The sequence below is a fragment of the Poecilia reticulata genome, chromosome 9 (genome assembly GCF_904066995.2).
Source record: "Poecilia reticulata chromosome 9, P_reticulata-male-v2, whole genome shotgun sequence".
Classification (NCBI taxonomy): domain Eukaryota; kingdom Metazoa; phylum Chordata; class Actinopteri; order Cyprinodontiformes; family Poeciliidae; genus Poecilia; species Poecilia reticulata.
The window spans coordinates 8,452,987-8,472,983 of NC_088838.1; the positions used below are offsets into that span (position 1 = coordinate 8,452,987).

The window sequence follows — 19,997 nt, forward strand, 5'->3', positions numbered from 1 at the left end:
AACCGTTTGGTTTGTCTCATCTCATCTCATCTCATCTCATCTCAAAGATCATCAAGGATACTACAGTCCTCTATTCACACAAACCACGGTTTAAACTTCTCCTTACCGTCTGATCGCAAAGCTCAAAACGAGCCACGGAGGACACTGCGCCTGTCCTTTGCCAGTGCCAAGGCGTCATAGTACACAGGCAGCATCTTTGTGCAGGATCTGTTACCGCCATAATTAGCTGGTTGTTACAGAGGGACGTCCTTAAAAGCCACGGGGTGCCTCTATGAAACGGATGTGTTTTAATAATTAGGTTTTACTTTCTGCAGGAATCTGCCAGCACTGCTGAATAAATAAAAAACCTGGTCAAACTTTTAAAAAAGTTATGTAGCAACCACAAACTTTGTATTTTTACATGAATTTTATGGAAAATGTTGGTTTGGGAAATCTTAAATGTTGTACACATATGCATCCAGCCCCTTACTCTCATACCCATAAATAAATTCAGAATAGAATAGAAGATAATAGAAATATCAATTCTTTATTGTCTCACGCCGGGGAAAATAAAGTGTTACGGCAGCACCAAGGTGTGTTGGTTCACATAAAACATCAAAAAGTGTTTTATATACGTATTTAATAAAATAAAACATGTTTTACAGTAATGATAATATACATGCACAAGATTATGACATGGATTGTAACCCCTGGAGAATTGGCCCATCAGGCGAGGCTTGAAAACTGATTGTTAGTGGACTTCATGCCAATCCAGTTGTGCAAAAACTGATGGTACCCAAAAGGACTTGCAGGTTTTTTTTTTGTTTTTTTTTTTGCCATTGAAAGTGATTTTTTTTTCAAAGTGTTGACTCAAGGGGTTGAATATCAATGCGTACCTCACTTTTCAGATCTTGTCTCTAAAATGTATAATTTAGAACAAGAAGTTTTGGGGATGGAATGTGACAAAATTGGACGGGGATGGGGGGAAAAAAAGTTGATTTTTCCTTCTGCTCTTTCACAGGAGATGGCATCGTATTAGTTTGAAATATGCGATATTTAGATGAGAGTCGCTCTAACTAATGCGTGCAATGGCGGTTGCATAATGGTCAGATTTAAGTCGCAGTGTACGGAAAGCGTTCTAACCTCACATCACGGATCAGCTCGCATCTTCACGCACATTTTCACAGTTCACTAAGTGGGAGAGGGCTGCTCTGCCGAGTGGAAGCGCTTGTTTTCCGTTTCTTTCTCTCTCGTTTTCCCCTCCTCGAGAGTGCGTGTGTGTGTGTGCGCGCGCGCTCTTCTCCTCCAGTCAGCCCAACACGGTTACTGAATATTCATGATAGTGGCTCTAAACGTCAGGACGCAGCGGCGGCTCTTCCTCCCTGTCAGAGAGAGGCTGGGAGAGAGGAGAGGAGAGGAGAGGAGAGGAGGGACAGCATGCCACATCGCTCGGCTGCATTTCTCCCACCGACGCTGAGCGACGGCTTGCGGTTAAGCGCAAATCTGCCCTCAACCCGTCTCCAGGCTGCAGCGGCAGCTCGGCGAGGCTCGGCGCTGCGATGAACTGGCGGGAGGAGGGGAGAAGCAGCAAAGCAAGGGAGAGATAGAGAAACGCCGCCTTCTTCTCTTCTCTTATTTATTTATTTATCTTTACAAAAGCGAGCTCGTATTTACTGGACGCACCTTGGGTTCGTATCTTGAGAGCGGGAGAGGTGGGGAGGGGGGCGGGGAAATCGAGCGACCGCCGAAAAGGAAAAACAGTGACGGCGAGGAAATGCTTCGGGACAAGCGGCCATAAGCAGAGGGAAAGAGAGAGAGGGAGAGTTACCTGCACGATGGAGGAGACACGTCGGGGTTAAACGGAGCTGGCGACTTCCCACGTTGCGGGGGAAGAGATGTTTTGCAACTGTCGTCCGCTGTTTGGAGGGGATATGCCTCCCCTGGCTTCAGTATTCGCTTGTATGGCGTAGTGTTTGGGGGAGCTGAGCACGTAAAGCTGTCCCTGTTGAAGCCCGTTAACATAATAACAATAATAAGCGTCGTACTCCGGCTTGATCAACCATTTCTTTCTTTTCCCTTTCTTTCTTTTCTTTTTTTCTTTTTTTCTTTTTTTTTTTTTACCTCCGTTCTTGAACTCCGAGCGCAGCCTCCTGAGCTGTCCGTGGTGCTGAATGAACCAGCCGGCACCGAAGCCTCCGCCACGCCGGGACAACCGCCGGGCTTGACTGAGTCGGAAAGACCAGTGTTCCCGCCCTCCCCCCTTCACTTGTTTTTTTTTTTTTTGGTTTTGTTTGTTTGTTGTTTTTTTTTCATGGCTGTGGCACGCAAAATCAAAACTTTGCTGACCGTCAATATCCTGGTGTTCGTGGGGATCATCCTGTTCTCGGTGTACTGCAGGATCCAGGACCGATCCGAGGAGCTCATCCAGCTGGGGCGCCTCTCCGACCAGAGGCTGAGAGCCAGGAATGGCAAAGTTTCCAACTTGGTGGACAGACAGTCTATTCTTCAGCGGCTGGAGAGGCTGGAGGATGTGGTCTACAACCAGCTAAACGGTAGGACGTGGCTTTAAAAAGCGGGCAAGTGTTTTAACTTGAGATGGGTGAAATGACTAAACATGAATAAGAGGGACAGTCGTGAAAAAACTAGGATATCACGTTTCTTCTTTTTATTAAGAAACGTTCACATATTGATGCTTAATAATTTTTTTTTTTAGAGAAAGTGATTTAATTGCATTTAGGCAGAAAAAACATTCTTACAAAAACTTCTTTCTGTCTGAGGAGCCTATAGAAAGTCTTGGGCTGAAATAATTTCAGTGACATGCTTCATGTAGTCAGTCAGCAATACCTGACATCTGTCTGATCAAAATTTTCTCAGCTGATTTATATTTTTCTTTTGAACTGATGAGCTCACATTTTTCCCAAGCACCTTTTTAAATTGCTGCAGCAACACATTCCCAAACTATGACAGTTCCAGCTCTGTGCTTCACTGCTGGTTTGAGATCATGTTCCTAGATCCTGGTGTTTGAAATATTAAAAGAACGACCCATCTTGTCGTAATAACAGTTTTACATTAGTCCCAGTCTTTGTCTGCCTTTCTTTTTTTTTGTGTGTGTGGAAAATGTAGTCTAGCCTTCATGTTTTCCTTATGGTGCAGCTGTTCTCTCCCATTGAAGTTAAACTTATGCGCTCTCTTTCTGAATGTAAATGTGTGTTATAAAATGAACAGAAGCGACGGCTTGCTCGGACAGCTGGACTCAGGCATGTCGGCAGCTGCTTTGAATGTCCTCCTCTTGCGAAACGACTTTCAGTAAAGAATCAGAATGACTGATTTGAAATTCTTTTGAGACCTCATTTAGGTCTCCCTGAGGTGCAGCAGCTTATCTGAATATAAGCTGCTGCAATTTTGCTTCTGAATACTCTAGACAACTCTCTTTTTCTTATTTTTTGCACTGACTATGGTGTTCACTGCTAGAAACTTTGACCATTTCTACACAGGAAACGTCCTTCAAAACGCTGAGGAATGATGTTCTAATGATGTGTCTAATTTTAGACATTTTAAGTGGGAATATGTATTGTTATAGGGATGTTGCATTTTACAGTTTTTGTAATTTATTTGTGCCGCTTGAATTCTCAGTATTGCTACAATTGATGTTAAACGTCTCTATGTCCAAATACAAAAGATAAACAGCCTCCTATTATTTACACCACTGCAGAGCCTTTCTGAACTGTAGAATATCTTGTCAACACAAGCTTGCAGTCTCATGAGTTTGCCTTTATGTGGACCATAATTTATGGATCTGTGTTTTTTTTTTCTTTTGTAATCTTGCAGCCTCATTTTCATTTTTGTGAAACACTGAAAAATAATTGGTTTCCCACATGAAACTGCATTAACCAGGTTGGTGAATTTTGGCTGGTGGCCTATTAGGAGGCTAATGAAGCAAGGCTCTCCATTAGAGTGCGATGCCGCCTGCGTGTGCCGTCCGTTCAGACTTTACTGGACTATATTCTTTTAACAACCTTCCCAGTAAATGACTTGTTGTAAAGTTCACAGTGACTGTAAGTGTTTGTGTCGGTAATTGTGTGCACATTAGATATTTAAATAACAGACGCCGGGCTTGACTGGGTGACAGCAGCATCACCTACAAATAATTTTCACCAAGTGGTTTGCTTTGGTGGTGTTAGTCTGTGGTTTGGTCACTTCAAAATTATATTTATTTGACCATTACCCTTTTAGATCCATAATCTTACAGTCAGATGGGTGTTTTGGGTTTGAATATACATATCCCTTTATCTTTTCCATATGTTGTCAAGGTAATATTTACTATGATAGGGAGACATAAAAAAAAGCTCCAAAAACTGTGAAGTAGAGCTAAAATGACATGTGGTTTTCAAAATCTTTTACAGTTTAAAAAGAAAAATGAAAAATGAAAATCTGGTTTGTGTTTTTCGCTGCCATTAGCTGCTAGTCCTTGCAGATCAGCAGCAATTTTTGTTGCTTAGTTTTCTTGGAAGGAAAACACAAGCGGAGTCAATCTCTAAGTGGAGCATCCATGGACTTCAGTTGTCAAAACTCGCCAGTTAGATTCTGGTCTAGACTTTGACTAGGGCATTCTAACTTACAAATAAGCCTTCGTAACTAGGTTTGCAAAATGTTAGGTGCATTTATAATTGCAATACTTCTAATTATGATTCTAAACATAATTTTTGACTTTTGACTTTAAAATTACACAACTTTCCCATCCTCCGTGAGCGTTAGCATGTCAACCACTAAAGACATCCACCATATTTGGGCACAAGGCTGCACTCCATCCACCATATATTTGTAGAATTTTATTTTTTATTGTTTAGCAAAATATCGCGTCAAAGCAGTCCTTTGTGATTGCAGTTACGCATAGACTGGTATTACGATAAATATTATGATTGGATACATTGATTTGAAACCATTTCATTGTGTCTCTGGATGTATCTTTGGCATCATGGTCCAAACAACTTTATGTTTGTCAAAAAAACAAAGTTTTTGTGACAAAAACTGAAGACATAAGGGATTTTAATACCTTAACACTAAACAATCCAGCCTGAATATCAAGACCACTACTGGCAGGTAAAGTGTAGTATGTAGTATGCTGTATTTGTGGGGGCCATCTTTTTGTGATTTTATAGGGAAATCCTTTATGATAGTATTTAAGAAACTTGAACATTTAGGGTATGTCCCATGTGCTGACCCAGTTTTCATTTTCTTAGTAAATCAATTAATGGTTTAGATGTAACTAATCAAAGTGTAAAAACAGTGTGGAACAATACATTATCTTCAGATGTACTCTTTTCTGTTAATCGAGAAAACGTTCGTGCCTGTCGGGGAGGGGCATGAATAGTTTTTCATTCTGTCTTCTGTGCATCGCACTGTTGAAATGAAAGAAACTATCTCTTATTGAATAGTTTTTTTTTTCTCCCACTGCTGCGCTCGCCTACAGAACAAGTAAAATGTTCTTAATCTTGCGACTCGTACAGAGCCGCTTTATTACATTACATCACACTCGGATCCAGCAGCGTTGCTGATGGAAGACTGATTCGCTGATTAAAAGAAGAAGTGAGACGGCAAATTGCAGACGTTTCAAAAGTATATTCCAGCTAAAATGTGTCATTTCAGACACTCGCTAACTCTGTTAAGCTGTAGCAGGCGTGCTTAGTTTATAAAACTTTAAGCACCTACATAAGTTGGATAATACTTTTGTCTTTATTACTCGCTGGTCAGTTAGTCTGAGTAATAAAGTCAGTAAATAACACTAAGTCTGAGAGCATGATAAAATAGTATGAACATTTCCTTGGATTGTTTAATCTCTTCTAATATTGTGTCTAATAACAATTTGAAATCTAGAGAAGATGGCATTGAAGTTTCAGAAAATATATTTGGTACTTTAAGCTATTACTGTGCGGCAACTATACATAATGCATATATTGATTCTATAATTAGAGGTAACATATAGTCAACTAATTGGACAACAACAAACCAGAATTAGACAAAACTATAAGAGAGAGACATCTTGTTGTGCCTCTTGTCCCCATTTTTTTTTCACAAACTCCACTTATTACGGTGATGAAAATTATTTTATTCCACCTTAAATATTGCAGCAGTGAAAACTGTTAGACATTTCCATGTATGAAAGACTGCTCCCATGTGTCCTTTACTAAAACAGATATTGAAGCTAGCATTGGAATTTCTTTCCTTGACTTTTTAGGGTATTTAAAAATCTCTTACAATGGCTGCTGGACAGACAATACAATTAAACCAAAGCTAAGCTACAAGACACCATTTTTTGTTTTTGCAAAGTGAAGATTTCTCATATCTCAAAGTTGGAAAGAATTTTTAATAAGTGTGAAATGTTACATTTTAGGTTAGACTGTGTTGTTTTTTTCTTTAAGTGCTTAATTTTGAGGTGGTGCAAGTGTCACAGGTTTTGACATGTTTCCGATTCTGTTTTCATGAGCAGAATAAAGGTTTTATACATCAGAAACTTTGTTCTAAGGTATCTCAGTTCAGTGCACAATAGAGGAATTTACAGAAAGACGGTGAAATAGGCCTTTACTTCAGCACAGAAGCTGATTCTTACCTTTTACATTGTTGGCAGCATCGGTAATAAATTTATGGCATTTTGTGGGACTAGATTTTGTTTTGTTTTAATATGGTCAGATCTTGTAACATCTCTGTTTTTAAACCTGTGAATATTCACCAGGTTAGAAAATATTTTCAATTCAATGCTGTAATGCAATACATACCATGTTGTCCAAAATTTATTTTGATAAAGAAACATCCACCATGTTTCAAAAACCTTTTGATAGGGAAGAAATTATATAAAAATATAGATTTAAAATTGGGCATGATTTCAGTTTACCACACTTGTAAGTCATTCAACAATAGCTGCCAAAAATGTTACGTCCAAATAAAAATTGATTCTTGGAACATGATGTATGACAGAGGAGAACGGTTGCAGCTTAGTTGTTGAAGTTGCAGTATTTCATCAGCTTAGATAGTTTCACAATAGTCCTTTTTTTATTTTTAGTCTGTTTTGTATTTACAAAGTACAAATGCAGGCTTTTCTGGCCTTGATCCTGTTATAATGCTGGAGCTTTGGCACATTTTTGAGGGTCACTGTCTTTTTAAGCTATGCTTAGCTTGTAGCATACAGCCAGCAGCGTTAGGCTCTCAGACCGAACGTTGAATCCTCTCATTCACTCAGATGTTTGTGAAGATAATGCAAGTAAACACTGAGGTAAAACCCCCAGTGGGCTTAGAACAAGGGTGTCAAACTCATTTTGGATTTGGGCCAAATCAAAATCATGAGTGTAGGTGTGCTGTGGTGGCGCAGGGGTTAAGCACAACCCACATATGGAGGCCTTAGTCCTTGACGTGGCCGTCGCAGGTTCGATTCCCGACCTGGCGACCTTTGCCGCATGTCTTCCCCTTCTCTCATTTCCCACTTTCCTGTCAATTAACCATCAAATGAAGGCAGCTAGAACCAATGAAACCTTTAAAAAAAAAATAAAAAAATCATGAGTTCTCTTAAAGGGACGGTTGTGCCAGAATATCCTGATAAAACCTGATCACAAATTGTTAAAATATCAATGAATTCTTAAAATTAAATAATATTATTGAACATCTTTTCAGTCCCTCTGGGATTTTGTTATTCTTTTTGTGATTGTTTTTTCTTCTTTGCAATAAAAATCTAAGTGTTTGTGGTACTAATTCGAAAATATTTGTGATATTTATTTAGGACGGTAAATGCGACTTTTTATTACTTGCTGTAAACAAATGGACTATAATCTGACATCAATTAAGGCAGAGGCAGCTGATTAGTGCAATCAAGAAAGTTTTTGAGAGTGTTTTTTTAAGAAAAATCTGACTGATATAATTTGGCAGTAAACAGATGAAAACTGCATTGATTTGACTGATAACATAATACTCAAGCAGACTTAATGTTTAGTCTAGAATTTAGAGGACCGCATAAAAAGCTATGGTGGGCCAGATTTGGCCCACGGACCCTGACTTTGATGCATGTGGCTTAGAGGAAAGAAATAAATGTATTTTTTTTTTTTTTAAATTGTGTCTTCTTATGGTATTATAGAAATTAATGTTAAACTTTCATTTTTTTCCATTCTCGTCCAGTCCTAAAAGTCAGCTTTAATTATTTTTAGGTACCAGGTCCCACATGTGACACAGTTAAGTCCAAAGTTGTTTGTGCCTCAAAAATGAAGATTACAAAGGAGGAGAAACAAACGTATAAAAAACCAGCTTCCACAATTGCCAGCCTTGCCGTTGTCGCTCGAATATTTGCGTTCGAACGCAGCAGAATGAAAGTATTTCTGATGCTGAAGTGGCTCCAATAAAGCCTTCCAGATATTTGATATACATTTGATGAATTAGATTTACTCTGAATCATTTCACTACGTTTCAGGCCGTTAGGCTCAATTTCAAACCGATTTTTAACATAACAAACTGCTGAACTTTATTCTTCAAACAAATTAAGACGTTCAGCGTGACTCCGACAAATTCTGATTTACCGTCTGCAAACAGTCTCTCTGTGAAATGTAGGTCTCGATAGGAGAACTGCAATTCAGTCGCAATTTATCTCGAACAGAGCCAAGGGTGCGTGGAAACATTTGCTAGCTGTCGCCTTTCTCCATGATTTGTTTTGAACTCTTTAATGGCATACTTAATCACGTCCTCATAGTGCAGGTCAACAGTCTCCTCCCCCCCTCCGTAACTTGTGCAGAGACCACAAATTGTATTCTCCTGCTGTAGGGAATAACTACACTAAGAGGGGGACTCAGTGTGCAAATAACTATTACCATGTCCACCAGCTATACGAGGTAATTGCCCATTTCCTTTGTTGTTTATGGCCTACCAATGACATGCCGTCGGAGCAGCAGCAGTAGGGACCAATTAGATTTGGAGGACAATAAACAAGTCGGAGAGATTCCTCTTTTACGGTTTGTCTGGTAGACGGTCACCAGTCTCCCAACGAGTAAACAGCGAAGCCTTTTCTGCACAAAAATGAGCAACAAGAGGGCTATCAGCAGCACCACTCTGCTGTTGACGCCATCGGCCTCGAAATAATCAGACGAAGGGGGGGTTGTTAACAAGCTTAATATGAAGCAGCGTTTGCATTAGGATCTGTAAATGCCGCTTCTCTTTCGCTCACATTCTCGGGGTCTCGTGAGTGCAAAGGTCCTAAACGAACCCGTACGCACACGTGTGGAATGACGCCGAAAGTAATTATTCTCGAGACGGCGATGTCCATTTTGCTGCGTTCCCTTTCAATTCAAATGGCTTAAGTCTGATGATGGTAGACTGAATGTGCTTTTTTCTTTTCCATTTTCTCTCGAAGATATTTCTTTCCAGCAGTTATTGGTATGATGTTTATTATCACAGTCAGGTATGTAGGAACCCGGCGTTCAGTTTTATCTACTCAAACAAGAAAAAAAAGGGTGAATGTTGACAGAAATGGTGAAGAGGGAAGAGGAGATGGGTTCATAAGCAATTTGTTTTTGCAGTTTGGTAAGAATTTGATGGATGGTTAGTATTATGCAGTGCTCCAACTATTCTCTACTATTTTTGGATTTTTTGTATTACTACAGTAAGGTCAGACTAATCCAGCACCACAACAATAAAAATCAACCACAGCAGGAATTGCTACAGCCTTTAATTTTTACTAGTAATCTATACTGTCTTGTGAGATTCTGGTTCTTCAACAGGGCCGTAGCTAGCCATTTCGGTGCCTTAAGCACAAATGGCAGAAATCCTGAAAGTCATCAGAACATCTTCACATTAAGTTACATGTCATTTTATATAAACCGACTTTAACACTGCTGTTCAACATAAGTCACTTTTGTGCAGGACAAACGTTAACAGGCTAAATGTTGGATTATTTTTTCATGAGTTTGTTGCTTTTGTATTTCTCATTTCTCATGTTTTCTTGGTTTGCTCAAGGTAGTTCAGTGTTGCTTTAGTAGTTAATAACTTCTATATTTTTTTGTCTAAATCTGTAAAATAATTAAGGAGGTTCTTTCTACTTCCGTCTCTCTCGACCCCAACAGACCGTTGCTCACTGCCGCTCTCAAATTGTGCACAAACAGCGCAGAGTAGGATGAGATACGGAGAGCAGGGGGGGAGAGAGAGAGTACAAGTGACACATGAGCATCATTCTGCCGTCTCTTCTTTTCACTTGTCCGCCCCCAGCTGTTCCTGCCTTTTCGAAGGGAATAATACGCCACTTTTGTGTTATATCCGCTAAACATGTTTAACACATTTTTGGCCTGTTTTTGATGTCCCCTGTGGGCGATTGGTGCCCTTTGCGTGATGCTCGATCAGTGTGAATCTCTTCTTTATCATGGTGGCAGTAGCATATTTGGGTCAGGGATGGTGCATGGAGAAACCTCAGTGTAGAAAAGCTATTTTATCGATGGTGTATGACTCACAACCGATTCTTTGAATTCCTTACCGATAATACAGTTTCCTTGCACTTAGCTGTAGGGATGTAGCCTGGTAAAAACCAGCCAGTCATTCTATGTTACTTTGTACAGACGGTCTGGGTTCTTGGCTATTGAAATGTGGACTCTGTTGAAGTTCTAAAACTTACCGAGTTGCTAATGTTTTACCGTGACGTATGTAATGCACCAATTTGTTGCTATTAAGCTAACCGCAAATTACCTTCGCTGTAAACAACCATCCTCCACTGCAAAGAGAGAGGTACCGAGCTGAACAAGATGGCTGTTGATATTAATTCAGTATTGGAAACCGTGGGCAACATGGAGTGAAAGGCTTCGTTCACTTCCTCCGCTGCTACTGCTAAAGCTACAGGCAGACTACAATTCTAAAACAAAAAGTCGATGTCGTTGTTCATAACTTCACCTTCTGTTTTCTGATTGGCCCGGTAGCAAATCTACCGGAGAGAATACGAGTGAAGGGAAGAAATCCCAGACTCTGCTGTAAGCAAAAATTGTTTTCTCGCAAAGTTGCACAGGAAGGCGATGGCCAGGCTAGTAGGGACGCAAACTCACCTCCAAATTATGAATTGACTGGTTGATTAAACAAAGTGTACAGTCTTTTTTTTCTTATTTTTCATTGTGTCTCTGTCAAGGGAAATTAATTTTAAAGAGTAATACAGGTGCAGATGGAAGTAGCATAACGGGAGGATGGCCGCATGCTGCAGTGACTGATTGCTTGGAGGTAGTCTTAGTCTAGTTCAGAGGGGATCTACATAATATGAGCTCGTATTGTGTAAACCTGGCTGTTTATCGCCAGCTCTCCCAGCATGCAGGTGGTCAGTATCGATTCGTTCAGTTTAATAAAAAAAAAACATCTATGGCCGTCTTGTTTTGGCAGAAGAATACAAATCCCTGACCTTCCTTTCTACTGTGTCCACCATTTTCTCCAGTCACTCGCTCACATAGAAAGGCTCTGAAGTAAAGCTCCATCAATCCAGACGTTGCTCTTGGGTTCCCCGTCTGACCAGCGGCAGGTGCGTCGTCTTTCTTTTTTCTTTTTTTTTTTTTTTTTTGATATAGGCTGTTGTCCCACAGCTCACGGTCACACTGAGGCTTCTGTCATCAGCCACGCATGTCACTGCCATTTGTCTCCTGGCGCGTAGGTGCTGTCGGGGATGGAGGCCACAGAGGCTCAGCTGCAGCACCAGATATACGTCTTATCTATGACGCACAATTATGACAAAGACACTAAGGCTGTTTATATGCCAAACCCGCTGGAGCAAAAAAAAAAAAAAAAAGCATGATGAGAGAGGGGGGTAAATGTCACATTCACTGTCTTCCACGCTGACAAACGCGTTGGGCTTAGAGTAGATCTGGCATCTCCGTGTGCCTATATATTGTGAAGCGTGCGACGGACGGCGCCGTGATTCCCGATGACATGAAATGTATTCCAATAAAGATATGCAGATGAGCAACCGGTTGATAACATAGCTTCAAAAACAGATTAAAATCAGTTTTGCCTAGACTTGGACGGGGGTGGGGGAATAAAGTTAATGAATTCAGCAACTCACCTGAGAATCAGCAGGTGGCCTCAGAGAATGAGGCTTGTTATTGATGGAGCGAGTCTTTCTGTTATGCATGCTACTTGCTGGGAGACATGCTACGATTGCATACAGGTAATGGTAAGATTCAGTAGCAGAGGGGCATGTGCTCATATCAATGCCAATAGACTTTCAATGAAGAATCCAAATACCACTGTAATCGAGTAAAGTAAATAATTCGTATTTTCAGATTCTAACTGAACAACAACCATTTTTAACAACTTGTGTTACAGCTGTAAATACATATTCAAAATTTGTTCAAACAGAATTATTTATTTATTATTATTATTATTACTATTATTATTATTAAACTAAACAATGTATGTTTTTAATATATTTGCATTAATGTACCTTAAATAAACAACTCTACTTACTCCCCAAATTTTAACTCCTTTGTGCTGCTCTGCCACATAAAATCCAAACAGAATACATTTGTAGTTGTAATGTGATGGAACATGGAGATGTTCACAGGTTATGGATGGGTTGCAAGGGACTGTAACATTCAGAATAGTCATACCGTAACTCAAACAAAAAAAGTTAACAGCGAAAGCAAAACTGTATTCAGGTGTGGAACATAATTATTTAGAATAAAAACGCTCGCTGCAGTTGTGCCTGATCCAACACCAGCACTAGTCAGATGATGGTGCTGCTAGTTTTATGACACAAATGTCTGACAACAGCTTGCTGAGGCTGCAGGGTTCATGTTTATGGAACAAAGATTGTAAAATGGGTTTGAAAGATGGTGATCAGTCATACTGGGTTGTTCATTTGGCATGGATTGCAAACTTGAGACATTTTAAAAAGGGTAGAAGAATGAATGAAATATATATGTGGCTACAAAAGAGAGCCACATATGTTAAACTTAATGCCAAACCAAGCAATGTAGATCATTTTGCTTAATTAATGCAGTGAACCTATCACACACATTATGTTAGAAAAGATACTGATTGCAATGAAATGTTAAATTGTAGCTTTGTGTCCTATTTGGCATTTGACAAAAATTAAATTTATCCTTAAAAAAAAAAAACAATGACTGCAAATTTATTATAAATGAGATTTAGATGTGTGAACCTTCCTTGTCATACTTTTGTCTTGGGCTTTGTATGTTGAAAACTTAGAGGTCTACTTTCTGCTTTTAAATCACGCTTGCTGTCCCCTTGATGTGCCTGCAGCTGTTATAAGTGGAAAAGCTCGACTTCCTGAAGCCCTTCTGTGGGCTCTTAATATTTCATAGGTTTGTTTTGGTTTCTGAATCCTTTTAAACCAACAAGATACTTTTTTTCCCCCCCCTCCCTCCTCCTCTTCAAAAGATCACGAGGATCCCCCTGTCGTGCCCTCAGCATGAATATTTAGCACTCAGCTGCATCACTTTGGACATACATAAAAACCAATCTTCCTCTTAAATATTTCACTAAAAAAATGGGTCATCTTTGAAAACGAGACTTGTTTTTCATGCAGGCAAATCAAACGCTTTCTGGAAGTTTCCTCTTCAAGTCGAAGCCGGTGGAGGTTTACTCAGTCACATGATGGATTGCGAGTGAGACAGATGCGTACACGGACACAATGAGATTTAAATTGGTGCCCAGCTTACAAAGTATCTGCACCCAGCTGATTCTTTAGACGGGAATGGAGCGTCAAACAGATGTTGGCTTGTAATTGCTTCACAGTGAAATGATAAGAGTCAGAGCTGTGCGGTGTGTTAATAATACTGGAAATACTGAATGTGAAAAAAAGAAATGCCTTATTGGAAATATGTGAATACTTGAAATTTTTATTAGCGTTTTCATCCATCTGAATGGAGTCAGAGTGTCTTCTTTATGTTTTACACATCGGTGTATCACACGTTCAAAGACATCAAAACACAGCAGTCAATAAATACATAATAAAGCCTAATGATGCGAAACACTGACAGCGTCAGCTACAGATTTATTTCTAAATGTTTGGTGATCACCTGAACATCAACAAGACCACAGTCCTGAAACAGAACATATGACCGAGCTGTGAATACGTGCTCCCCTATGAGTGTTCGATGCACAAGACTCCACTGCTGAAGGAAAAATTGCATTGACCATAAAGCACAAAAGTATTTTCACACACCATGGTTTGATTAGAAAACATGGTGCTTTCTTCTCAAAACACCACGCTTTAAGTAGCTGTTTTATCTAAACACTGTATTAGATGAAACTGTTAGGTGAAGCTGTTTTGTGAATTCGTACACATTTACAAGTTCTACTAGCTGTAGCTGTATTAGCTGCAGCTAATCTGTAGCTGATATTACAGATTATCTTAGAAAAATCATACCAACAGTGAAGTTTCGTAGCGTGAGGGTGTTTTTCAGAATCTGATAAATGAGAGGATGAATGGAAACATTTTCGGAGACATTCTTGATGACAGTATGAAGATGAAACAAAGATGGTATTACCATACCATACCAACTTTATTTATAAAGCACTTTAAAAACAACCACAGCTGATGCAAAGTGCTGTACATTAAAACACAACATAACAATAATAAAAAAATAAAAACTCTTACAGTTTAAAAACAAAACATACAATTTAAAACTAGATCACGCTGGTGTTGAAAGCCAAGTAAAATAAATGGGGTTTAAGACGAACTTTAAAAGTGGACAGTGAAGGGGCCTCTCTGACCTGCAAAGGCAAGGTGTTCCATATCTTAGGGCCAATGACAGAGAAATTGTATTGCTACACAAGAGAAGAAAACTCGGACCATAATTCTAAAATGATCTAGTCAATGAAATGAAAGAACCGCTCAGATGATTGGAAGGACGTTTGTTCAGAATGACTGTAATTAGCAGCTATGCTAACAAAACCAAACATTAGCAAATGCTTGTGACTCATTCGTCCATACGTAAGATGTTGTGACACATTCAAAACCTAAAAAAAAGGGATACTAATTCACATCACCTTCTACACAAGTCCTATTTATCAAAGCGTCCGACTTTCACAGCAGCTCTCCAGACAGACGCTCATCCCCTCCCTCACCTGAACGATTACCTGTGAGATTTAAAGCGGTGAGCTTTTGCTGTAACATTTCAAGAAACTCTGGGAAGGAGCCTTTGCGACGCTTTTTAGTCAAAGAGTTATTTTGTCTATGCGGCAGACGAACAGAAAAAAGACGAAGGCTTCCCATAAGCCCAGACGCTGGCCGTGGTCCAGAGACGAGAACTAGAAACCTGGCAAAACATCCTGAACAGTGACACTCCGATTTCTGAGAGGGATTTAAGCCTGTTAGTACGACTCCTGGCTCTGTAGCCGTGAAGCAGTGAACACGCCAGACGACTAAAGCCAGCGTTATCTGTTAAACTATTAGAAACTTACAGACCGCTAAAGACAGTCTGGAGAAGCGGCAGAATGACCAACTCATCCACCCCATGTTGCTCCTCTGTTCATTAAAAAAGGAGTCAGTGGCTAATGAGTTGTTTAAAGTTGTCAACAAACCAATATTCAAGTTGAGATTTAGAGCAGAAACTAGAAAATGTGTTCAATACCTTTATTTCACTTTGTTACACACAACTTTATTTATGGGGTCATTTGTTTTGTTGTCTTTGTGTATGAGTGGATCAAAGCTAAGTTATGTAACTTTTATAGAAAAAGTAGTTGTTGTTTTTTTACATATTTGTTAAAATGTCACCATGGTGTGACAGTTTGCTATGAGACTGATATTTTGTGAAAAGACTCTCCATCTCTTCCTTCCTGAGCTGCTATTGTCATCTGACAAAATGCACCATTCCCGACCAAAAACAGCCAATGAGAGCCACGAGGATGGTCTTATTGCTGTCAATCACCCACATGTAGTCACTGCTAAATATGCTAATGGCAGAGAAACAAATTACTGTTACGGGAAAACTGCTTATCCACTGTGATCAGCAGTTACACTAACTAGTTCAAGCATTCACAACAGGCTCTGCTAGATGGATGAGCATGGAGGATGATTGAGAGCGCTAAGACCTGCCTCTTGACTCTGATTGGCTGTTTCTAGTTTACACGGAAAAAGGCAGAGGAGCTTGATTTTGTTTATTTCTCTTTTTTTCAGATTATCTGTCTCATACAACATACGACATATAATGAATTTCAACAAATATTTAAAGAAATATTCTTTAGCTGCAGCTGGTGTGGTGTGAATTTTATGTCAATACATTTTAAGAGAAAAATGTTGGCATGCTAAGTAGAGTACTTATTTTCTCTGATGCATAGTGCTTCTAACAGTAAAATAATGTTTGTGGGGGTCCCTCCTTTCTGTTTTCCTTTTACGGAGTGTAGCAGCTGACTTGCTTGATGTTTTGTGCCTCAAAGCATTATGGGTGCATGCATTTTTAACTCGCGTAGTCATGGAAGGAGAGGAGCTCTTAATCCTAAGCGTTGCTGTTGTTGTTGGTGCAGTGCTTTCCCCGCAGGCGAATTCTGTCCAAATTCTGCCTCTCAAGATGTGCATTAAGAGCTTCCATTCATGTTCGCAAGCTTTGGCGAGAAATTTAGCAAAGTAAGTGAGGTATCTGAATTTCTGCATTTAAAGTGATTTTTTTTTTTTTTTTTAGCAAACAATTTCAACCAACATTAAAAGGTAGAAACATAAAAGAAAAATCAAAGCCAGTAAGTACAATTTCACTCCCTCAACAAACCGACCAAGCTTCATAAAAGCAGCGTTTTATCAGCAGCTACATCAATATGGAACCGTGCAAGAATAAAAGATAGGAAAAAAAAAAAAACACTCCCGCTGACTCTCGCAGCACTGATTACATGTCAGGTGTACTCTGACAATATAAGAATGCTTGTGAATCTTAAAGCCCCCTGCCCCTTTCTGTCCTCCAGTTCATGTTGAAGTGGATCAGACAGGCAGGTCTTATGCTGTTATGGAATTTCCTTCAATCAGACAGCTGACGGCGGAGGAGAGGCTTGAAGTAGGTGATACAGCTGGTGGGGACTGTCCGGCTTCCAAGACTCACACGGAGCCTCTATAGGACCCTCCACCCCCCACCACACCATGCGATCACGCCTCAGACTATCTGAATTATTGTGTGACGCTATGCCAGATGGCTGGTCTGCGATGTGAACCCCATCCTTACTTGTCAAAATGCCACCCGTTGGCCGGCGCCGGGGCACGCTTAATCCTTCTTGCGGGAGAAGCCGGTTTGCAACCATTCAGCTCCAATTACAAATCTCCAGCAGCACCCGAGGATTTGGGGCCATCCAAACGCGGTGATTACTGCGTGGCTCCTAGAGGGCCCCCGAGCTGAGAGATGAGCTCTTCATTGCTGTGCGCTGTTTACTTTTTTTTTGTTTTGTTTTTGTCTGTGTGTCCATCTGTTGATACGGAGAACAGACGCGACTCGACTTCTCTCAGCGGAGGCTGCGCTGGAAACTCGGCTCGCATAACAATGATCTGACATTATCCTGCCATTTCGCTGAATTTTAAACAGCTAAACAACGGCGGAGGCCTGGCGCTGACGCAAGATGCCGCGCGGTTTGGTAGCAAACTGTTTGGGGTTTAGGGTCCAAACCGAAATAAGGGTTGAGGGTGGGTACGGTCACGGTGGGGGGGAAGAGCTTTCATGTAGCTGATTTCTGTTGGGTTTCTTTCTCTTTTGTTAAATTTTAATGCCAAAAAAAAGAGAAACATCTGCCCACTCTCACTCCACATGAAGGTTTAATGTAACATTCATAGGCTGCCTTAGAAACCACATTGGCTGATCTTGTTTAAATAAAATTCCTAACAAAGAATCTATTCCCCTTCAACTATTTTTTTTTACATTTAATCACAGCCATAACTTTAATTGGTAACACTTTATTTGAAGGGGGTTGAATAAGACTGTCATGACACTTTAATAAACATGACATAACACCTGTCATGAACGTGAATAAGCCTTCATGAATATTTATGACTGTTGTCATAAAGCGTCATTCGGTTAATTGTGACACTTTTAATACAAAGTTGACATTATTCAAAATGTCTTTGTTATGACAACTTCACATTAACCAAGAAATCATTACTGTTTAAACTTTACCTTTAATAATATAAAGTTACCTAATTTTTAAAGTGCAATCAGTAATGGTTTTATAACAAATTTATATCAGTAATAATTTCTTGGTTAATGTCAAGTTGTCATAACAAAGACATTTTGAATAATGTCAACTTTGTATTAAAAGTGTCATAATTTACCGAAAGACGCTTTATGACAACAGTCATAAATATTCATGAATGCCTATTAATGTTCATGACAGGTGTTATGTCATGTTTATGACAGTGTCATGACAGTCTTATTCACCCCCCTTCAAATAAAGTCTTACCCTTTAATTTATTTCTTTTTTAGTTTAGGTGATAGACCAAGAGAAAATAGTTTGTGCTTCAGAAATGGATGAACAATGTTTCATGGATTTTGAAATAATTAACCAAAAAACACCAAGGTATGATTGTCTGATTGGTAAGGAAAGGGCTTCCATGCAGGTCAGATAAAACATGATTAAGGTGGAATAAAAACAAACTCTGAGAAAGGGAGTCTACACAAAGTTGAGTTACCATGGGAACACACCAAAATGGGTCTGAGAAAACTCAAACTGAAGTTAAGAGGAAGAACCTAGCTGGAAACAGAAAGTGGAGAGATCAGGGGAAAGGTGGAAGAAAGCAGAAATGAACAAAGAAAATGTTAAGTAAAAAATGCAAAAAGGTAATAATGATGCAGTTTTATCAAACTGCTAATGACAGTTTAAAGACCATCTGAAAGCACCACTTTTTCTCCTTTTTGCTTATTTCTGAAACATCCCTCTGTTCCTTTTCTGTGTATTATTCTGACAGCAGTATCCTCTGGGTTATTTTTTTTCTCCTTTACCGCCAGTGTAATAATGGCCTGATGGGTCTCAGAGCTGCCATACACTGGTCTCCTTTCACTGATACAAAATGTCAGTCAGCTGCTCGTTCTCGTGGCCTTTCACTTCGCCTGTCTCCCCTTTTGCTAATTTCTCAGTGTTTTCACAGAGGCTTGTCCTCCAGTGTCTTCATGATTTTTCTTCTGGTTCATCTAAAGGTCTGGCGAAGCCAATGGGGCTGGTGGAGGGACCCGGAGGCCTCGGCCAGGGGGGAGCCGCTGCCACTCTGGGGGAGGACAGCCACGACGCAGAGGGGAAGTATGAGGAGTACGGCTACAACGCTCAGCTTAGCGACCGCATCTCCCTTGACAGGAGCATCCCTGACTACAGACCTAGGAAGTATGTCAGCCTTTTGCTTCTTTTTCTTTTTTTATGCCACACATTATCATATGTGCTTTCCTTCTCTTGAAAAGTCCTCTGGGGGGTTAGACTGGTAAACCAAACTTGACTTTCTTCTACTTTTCTAGTTTCTTTCTAGTAGGAAAAAGTTTCTCCTACTTTTTTAAGACTAAACAGGTTTTCTTAAATTAGGGAGTATGTAAAGTCAACTTTTCTGAACTTTGCATCATGTTATCATGTTACTCTCTCATTTAAAACATACCTGGGGTGTTGCTTTGATTATTTCATGCATGTTTGAGAAATCCTTTAATCTCCCTTGGCAACTATTCAACTGTGCAAATTGCCTGGGCCTGCCTTCAGTGTTGAAGCTCCTCCTCAGAGCTGCAGCTTCCAAGCTTCTGTCTCACACTTTCCCTGCAACACCCCTACTCGGCTCCTTCAGACTAGCCAGCAGCAATTAGCAAACATCTGGTGGAATAGTGCATCTGCTGAGCTCATTGTAGGAGATACTTCTCAGTGGAATAGTGATATTAGTTTGTTTTCACCAGCATCGTTGATAGAGGAGCAAAGTAGTGGTGACTTCCTGAAGGTGGCGTTTCAAAAAGAGCAGGAGTTTTTAAAGGGACAGAGACCCAATTTCAAATATAAAATATATTAAAATATATGTTAAAATAGAATATATATAAAATGCCTGAAAAATACATAATACTGCCCCT

General features: G+C 39.9%; 1 protein-coding gene across 2 annotated transcripts in view; it reads left to right on the forward strand.

Annotated features, from left to right (window-relative positions):
- Positions 1-1,325: 1,325 nt before the first annotated feature.
- The window catches only part of galnt9 (polypeptide N-acetylgalactosaminyltransferase 9), a 116,205-nt gene continuing 97,533 nt past the window's right edge, over positions 1,326-19,997 (forward strand). Inside the window, exons 1-3 of one of the 2 annotated variants that reach the window (XM_008417604.3) lie at positions 2,401-2,531; positions 11,411-11,494; positions 19,101-19,281. In XM_008417604.3, the coding sequence (XP_008415826.1) occupies positions 19,115-19,281 (167 nt within the window). In that variant the 5' untranslated portion in view covers positions 2,401-2,531; positions 11,411-11,494; positions 19,101-19,114. Of the gene's footprint in view, positions 2,532-11,410; positions 11,495-19,100; positions 19,282-19,997 lie in introns of both variants that reach the window. The other variant, XM_008417601.3, reaches the window with a different exon arrangement.